Raw genomic sequence first — 7,895 nt, forward strand, 5'->3', positions numbered from 1 at the left:
TGCTGTGAGTAACAAGTTTTAAGATAGGAAGTGGTAGAATTGAAATGAAAGTGTTAAGACTTAAGTACCCTTGAAGGTTTAGCTTAGAAGGATTAGTAAGGAGGGGTAATTTGGTCTTTTGGCAAGGCAAATAGACATTATGCAGCTGGGATTTAGGGGGTACGGTTTGGGCATTTGGGTCACTTGTGGCTTTGATAAATTAGAAGAGAAGGAAAAGAAGAGGAGAGAAAGGCTAGGGCAAAGAAGAAGAAAGAAGAAGAGGTGTAGAAAGGGGGCTGAAGTGGGAAGCTTAGAAGGAGATCAAGGGAACTTTTAGGGTGGATTCTACTCTTGAGGTAAGGATTTTATGCTTATTTAAGTTTGTTTTCTGTGTTGGTTGAGGAATTTAATGCTTGAGTTAAGATTTTCATGAGTTTTGATTTGGGTTGTTGAATTTGAAATCAAAGGAGTGGATCTTGTGTGTATTGATGTTTTGGATTTGATTCTAGTGTTTATGGGGTGTTAGATTGTTCATATGAGGTTTGGATTTGAGTTTTGGGGTTTAGGTTTTGGTTTGGGATGATTTGGGGAGGTTAAAGCTCGGGGAAAATTGCAGGAAAAACCCAGAATTCTGGGTCTGCGAAGGCGTGCCGCGGCAGGGTTTTTGTGTGCCGCGGCAAGGGAGCTTCTGTCTGATGGGTGCCGCGGCACAAGGATGTGGTGCCGCGGCACAAGGCAATTTTCAGGGTAGCTCTTTTTGGCAATTTTAGGTCTTAGCTCCGGGGGTTCGTGGGATGCCTCCGGGGTGTTGTTTTAAGGTTTTAGAGGTCCCGAGAGTGCGGGATTGGTCCCGGGAAGTGGTTTTGGGTTTGGTTAGTATTAAAAGTGTTTTATGTGTGTTGTGACTAGGATTTCGGAGAGGCTCGTGCTAAAGGACCGTGCTCGTGACCGTGGTACTTTGGAAAGCACGGGATACAGGTAAGAAAACCGTAACACCCGAGTTTAGGGCATGGCCCCACTGTGTGATTGTAGGGCGTGGCCCCGGATTGTATTACGTGCAAATACATAAACTTAAATGAACCATGATGTGTGTGAATGTTTATTTTGAATGCACTATATGTGTTATTATGATGAAACGAGCGGCAGAGGCCGGGTACGGCATAGGCCGGGGCGGCCGTGGGCCGAAAGTAACACAGCACATGGGATGCTTATATTCAGGGTGGGACCCAAGGGATACATGAGTGATCCTCGCGGTGAGAACCGAAACTCCAGGCTTTGGTAAGGCCTTGGGAGCGGCATGGCCGTACTTGTTTATGATGGTGGTTTTCTTATGTATCAGTGAATTATTGCCAGCTATTTACTTTGCATATGTTATGTGTTATTTGGGTTTTCTTGCTGGGCTTCGGCTCACGGGTGCTCCGTGTGGCAGGTAAAAGCAAGGAGTCAGTCAACCGGCCATGAGTATGGAGAGCGTGGGGGCGGCGCGTACATGTTCGGCCTGCCCGACTGCTTTGGTTGGGGGCATTTTGTATATGGCTGTATTTAACCATTCTTTTGATAGCTGATCAAGTGTAAATCCATTTTGAGTTGTAAATATTTTGTAAACCTTATTTTGGGATCCCAGATGTTTTATAATTAACGTTTTTAATGAAACTAAACATTTTCAAAGAGTACAGCCTTAAACTCTGGTCTATTCACACTTTTGGTTTTAGAAACCACTTGAGTCAATTAGATGCACAATTTCTGTTTTAAACTCACTTAGTAACGGCTCTAAGGTAGTAGGGCGTTACAACTTGGTATCAGAGCGAGCCAAGGTTTATTGGTTCTGGAGATCGACCGAACATGTACGCACGCTGCCATTGAAAAGCTCGACTCAGGGTAGTTTGGTATGATCGGTTGATATATTCATGAATATGTGTTTAATGCTTTGTGTGCCTGCCTAAATTATTATGAGCATGATCATTGAAATAACATATGCATGATGCCAGGGCAAGGCCCGTTGTATGCTGCATGATATTTTTATGGCACTTTGGTCGATTGATCTTGGTTGTTGTTGAGATTGAGAGGTGGAAATTGGACCTTGTTATCATGCCTAATGAGCGGTGTCATTGATTGCAGGCATTTAGTTGCAATGCCTCGCCAATCATCGAGACTCCGCGGCATTCAGGCCGAGGATGATAACCAGGGGCAGGACCCTCCACCTGCTCCTCAGAACTGGCAACAGATTTTAGCAGAGATGGAGGCTAGGTTGAAGAAAACAGAGGATGAGCTTAGTCAGTACAGGCAACCAGCTCCTCCACCGACCACTGTGATACCACCACCGCCTAGTGTGGTACCGGCTCCGGTTCAACCTGTGACTGGGAACAGGTTGGAACCTCTATATGAAAGATTCAGAAAACAACAACCTCCTACCTTTGAGGGGGGAGCAGACCCACTGCAGGCTGAGCAGTGGATGAGTACAATGTCGGTAATCCTGGACTTCATGAGGGTTGAAGGAAGGGATAGGGTTGATTGTGCCAGTTATATGCTTAGACATGATGCACGAATATGGTGGGAGGTGGTGGGGCAGCGAAGGGATACTGCTATTATGACCTGGGAGGAATTCAAGAGCCTTTTCAACGAGAAATACTACAGCGTAGCCGTTCGAGCGGCGAAGGCGGATGAGTTTAACAGTCTGACTCAGGGCAGGTTATCTGTCACTGAGTACGCCTTGGTATTTGATAGATTGGCGAAGTTTGCGCCAGAGCTTGTGCCGACTGATATGGCCAGAAGGGACAGATTTGTACGGGGATTAGGTGCAATGATCGCCCGTGACGTGAGTATTACAATGGCTCCAGAGACTACCTATGCGCAAGTGGTAGACAAGGCCCTCACTGCTGAGAGGGCTGAGGATCAGATCTGGAAGGATAGCGCTGCTAGGCGTGATACCAGGAGGGTAATGCCTTCTTCTTCTGGGCCTAGTCGGGGCAGCGGCCCCAGTGAGCAGAAGAGGAGAGTACCAGACTCATTTACTCCCTATGGTTCCGACAGGAGGGTTCGCGGTTCCGTGGGTGGCCGCCAGGGCGGTAATGACAACTGGAGGAGTTATCCATGGTGTCCTCGATGCAGGCGACGGCATCAGGGCGAGTGCCGGTCCGCCTCTGGAGCGGGTACCGGCATCAGGGCATGTTTTGTTTGTGGAAGCACCAGCCACTTGAAGAAAGATTGCCCGCAGGCTAAGAAGGAGGAGCCTAGGCAGGGTGACAGCCTCGCGCCTGCTAGGGTCTTCACCTTGACTCAGACTGAGGCAGAGGCCAGCCCATCAGTGGTCACAGGTCAGATTTTTAGCGCTGGATCCTTGTTTACTGCATTGATTGATTCTGGTGCTACGCACTCATTTGTTTCTGCTAGAGTGATTGATCAGCTGTGTAGACCTAGTATTTTGTATGCTAGGGGTTTTCAGACTGTATTGCCTACAGGAGAGCTGGTAGTCTCTAGGAGGTGGGTTAGAGCCTTACCAGTAGTGGTAGATGGTAGAGAATTGTTTGTTGACCTGATTGAACTAGATATGGACGATTTTGACATAATACTAGGGATGGATTGGTTGACGCGATATGGAGCAACAATTGATTGTAGGCGACGAATGGTGACCTTTGAACCGGAGGGCGAGGCACCCTTTGTGTTCGTGGGATCGGTGGATGGACCGCGGGTACCTGTGATCTCGGTACTAAAGGCTAGAGACCTGATGCAAGAGGGTTGCATAGGATTCCTAGCAAGTATAGTGGATTCCTCTAAGGTGGCGGCAGTGGGACCGAATGAAACCAGAGTCGTCTGCGAGTTTCCAGACTTGTTTCCAGCAGATCTGCCGGGGTTGCCGCCACAGCGGGAGATCGAGTTCGTCATTGAGTTGGCTCCGGGAGCAGAGCCAGTATCCAAAGCACCTTACAGAATGGCTCCAGCAGAATTGAAGGAATTGAAGATTCAACTGCAGGAACTACTTGATTTGGGGTTTGTCAGACCGAGTTTCTCGCCGTGGGGTGCTCCAGTTTTATTTGTTAAGAAAAAGGATGGATCGCTCAGGATGTGCATCGATTACAGGGAGTTGAATAAGCTGACCATCAAGAACAAATATCCATTGCCTAGGATCGACGATTTATTTGATCAGCTTCAAGGGAGTATAGTGTTTTCGAAGATTGATCTCCGATCAGGCTACTATCAATTGAGGATCAGAGATGAGGACATACCAAAGACTGCATTTCGGACTCGGTATGGGCATTATGAATTTCTGGTTATGTCCTTTGGATTAACCAATGCCCCGGCGGCATTTATGGATTTGATGAACAGAATTTTTAAGGATTACTTGGATAAGTTTGTGATTGTGTTTATTGATGATATCCTAGTATACTCCCAGACAGAGACAGAGCATGAGCATCATCTGCGTCTAGTGTTGCAGCGGTTAAGAGGGCATAAGCTATATGCCAAGTTTAGTAAGTGCGAGTTCTGGTTATCGCAAGTTTCATTTTTGGGCCATATTATCAGTAAGGATGGGTTACTGGTCGACCCAAGTAAGACGGAAGCAGTGAGGGTTTGGCCTAGACCCAGCAATGTTCCTGAAGTTAGAAGTTTCCTTGGACTAGCAGGTTACTACCGGCGGTTTGTAGAGGGGTTCTCCAGAATTGCTACTCCGTTGACAGAATTGACAAGGAAGAAGACCAAGTTTGTGTGGACAGATCGATGCGAGAATAGCTTCAAAGAGCTGAAGCGGCGGTTGATTACTGCACCAGTGCTGAGCCTGCCAACGGATAATGAGAAGTTTGTGGTCTACTGTGACGCTTCCAGACAGGGTCTGGGATGCGTGTTGATGCAGGCTGGGAAAGTGATAGCGTACGCATCAAGGCAATTAAAGGAGTACGAGCAGAGGTATCCCACGCATGACCTGGAATTAGCTGCAGTGGTATTCGCACTTAAGATTTGGAGACACTATCTGTATGGAGAGAGGTGCGAGATATACACTGATCACAAGAGTCTAAAGTATTTCTTTACCCAGAAGGACTTGAACATGCGCCAGAGACGGTGGCTTGAGCTGGTAAAGGATTACGATTGTGATATCCTATACCATCCTGGGAAGGCTAATGTGGTGGCTGACGCATTGAGCCGAAGGGGCCCAGGACAGTTGTATAGTTCGAGGCAGATATCTGACAGACTAGCAGGAGAGATGACCAGAGCAGGTATAGAGCTAGTGGTTGGGAGGTTAGCCAACATTACTCTTCAGTCAACACTCCTCGAGAGGATTAAGGAAGCACAGGGAAAGGACCCCCAGTTAGTTGAGCGTAGAGAGAACGTCCTATCGGGAGCAGCTAAGGACTTCTCTATTTCTGAGATGAGTTTGTTGAAGTACAAAGGACGGATTTGTGTTCCGATTGATCCAGACATTCGGCGAGAGATTTTGGACGAGTCTCATACCACTCCCTACTCTTTGCACCCAGGTTCTACGAAGATGTACCATGACCTGAAGGTTTTGTATTGGTGGTCAGGCATGAAGAGGGACGTGGTGGACTATGTGGCTAGATGCCTAACCTGTCAGCAGATTAAGGCGGAACACCAGAGGCCAGCAGGATTATTACAGCCTCTTGGGATTCCCGAGTGGAAATGGGAAGATATTGCCATGGACTTTGTGGTAGGATTGCCAAAGACCGTGGGTCAGCATGACTCGGTATGGGTGATTGTGGACAGGTATACCAAGTCCGCCCACTTCTTACCTGTGAAGACGACTTATACTGTGGAGCAGTATGCAGAGCTTTATGTTAAGGAGATCGTTCGACTTCATGGGGCTCCGAGGTCAATAGTATCCGACAGAGACCCCACTTTCACTTCCAAGTTTTGGAAGAGCCTGCAGAAGGCAATGGGCACGCAGCTTCGGTTTAGTACCGCTTATCATCCTCAGACGGATGGACAGTCTGAGAGGACAATTCAAATACTGGAGGACATGTTACGAGCTTGTGTCTTGGATTTTGAGGGATCTTGGAGTAAGTACCTCCCTCTGATTGAGTTTTCGTACAATAACAGTTATCAGGCGACTATCGGAGTGGCTCCGTATGAGATGTTGTATGGTAGAAAATGCAGATCACCGATTCACTGGGATGAGACAGGTGAGAGAAGGTATTTAGGTCCTGAGATGGTTCAGAGGACCAATGAGGCACTTGAGAAAATTAGAGCTCGTATGCTCGCCTCCCAGAGTCGCCAGAAGAGTTATTCAGATCAGAAACGCAGGAGCGTAGAATTTCAGGTTGGTGATCATGTATTCCTCAGGGTTTCACCCCTGAGAGGAGTAAAACGATTTGGCGTTCGGGGCAAGCTGAGTCCCAGGTTTGTTGGCCCATTTGAGGTTCTAGAACGAATTGGGGAGGTGGCTTATAGGTTAGCAATGCCTCCAGCTTTATCAGGAGTTCATGACGTGTTTCATGTGTCCATGCTCCGGAAGTATGTTTCGGACTCTACTCATGTGTTGAGCTATGAGAACTTGGAGTTGGATCGGGACTTATCATACGAAGAAAAGCCTATTCAGATCCTTGATAGGAAGGACAAGGTCTTGAGGAGCAAGACCATCCCCTTGGTTAAAGTATTGTGGAGAAACAGCAAGGTCGAAGAGGCGACATGGGAACTGGAATCAGATATGCGGGAGCGGCATCCCGAGTTGTTCAGGTAAATTTCGAGGACGAAATTCTCATGAGGAGGGGATAGTTGTAACGACCCAAATTCAATGTTAAGGCTTAAGGGCCTGGAGTTGTGTGCCTGGAGGGCATGATGGGATTTTGTGTGTGACTTTATTAAGTTTAATGCATCATTATGATTTATTGCACGTTATATGACTATTGGATTATTTGAGATGCATGACTATGTGAATCGGTATGCATGTAGAACTGATTGTCTTAAAATGAGCATGATTGTAACTTGGCCATGTTAGGGCATAACTGTGATAATTATACTATGTGAATTGTGCCATGTGAGTGTGATGTTTTACCAGGATGCACGCATCGGGACGGTCCTAGTGAGCCAGTTAGTCTAAAAGTCACAACGGGTTGTTGTACCCGGCTCGGGAGGAGCCCAGGGGTACTTCGGGAATCTTGTAAGTTGAGTTTAGAAAGAGTGATTAGTATTGGTAATTTGGTAACCATTTGTAACTGCTGTGAGTAACAAGTTTTAAGATAGGAAGTGGTAGAATTGAAATGAAAGTGTTAAGACTTAAGTACCCTTGAAGGTTTAGCTTAGAAGGATTAGTAAGGAGGGGTAATTTGGTCTTTTGGCAAGGCAAATAGACATTATGCAGCTGGGATTTAGGGGGTACGGTTTGGGCATTTGGGTCACTTGTGGCTTTGATAAATTAGAAGAGAAGGAAAAGAAGAGGAGAGAAAGGCTAGGGCAAAGAAGAAGAAAGAAGAAGAGGTGTAGAAAGGGGGCTGAAGTGGGAAGCTTAGAAGGAGATCAAGGGAACTTTTAGGGTGGATTCTACTCTTGAGGTAAGGATTTTATGCTTATTTAAGTTTGTTTTCTGTGTTGGTTGAGGAATTTAATGCTTGAGTTAAGATTTTCATGAGTTTTGATTTGGGTTGTTGAATTTGAAATCAAAGGAGTGGATCTTGTGTGTATTGATGTTTTGGATTTGATTCTAGTGTTTATGGGGTGTTAGATTGTTCATATGAGGTTTGGATTTGAGTTTTGGGGTTTAGGTTTTGGTTTGGGATGATTTGGGGAGGTTAAAGCTCGGGGAAAATTGCAGGAAAAACCCAGAATTCTGGGTCTGCGAAGGCGTGCCGCGGCAGGGTTTTTGTGTGCCGCGGCAAGGGAGCTTCTGTCTGATGGGTGCCGCGGCACAAGGATGTGGTGCCGCGGCACAAGGCAATTTTCAGGGTAGCTCTTTTTGGCAATTTTAGGTCTTA

General features: G+C 46.7%; 1 protein-coding gene across 1 annotated transcript; it reads left to right on the forward strand.

Moving 5' to 3' along the window:
- Window positions 1-3,496: 3,496 nt before the first annotated feature.
- Window positions 3,497-6,652, forward strand: LOC133825131 (uncharacterized; the record flags this gene model as incomplete). Its single annotated transcript, XM_062258117.1, has 5 exons — window positions 3,497-3,868; window positions 4,070-4,357; window positions 4,622-4,909; window positions 4,982-5,311; window positions 5,600-6,652. Coding segments are annotated over 5 exons (2,331 nt in total), but the record flags the coding sequence as incomplete, so codon positions are not given.
- Between the last annotated feature and the right edge of the window lie 1,243 nt (window positions 6,653-7,895).

This window comes from Humulus lupulus, chromosome 3 (assembly GCF_963169125.1).
Source record: "Humulus lupulus chromosome 3, drHumLupu1.1, whole genome shotgun sequence".
NCBI lineage: Eukaryota > Viridiplantae > Streptophyta > Magnoliopsida > Rosales > Cannabaceae > Humulus > Humulus lupulus.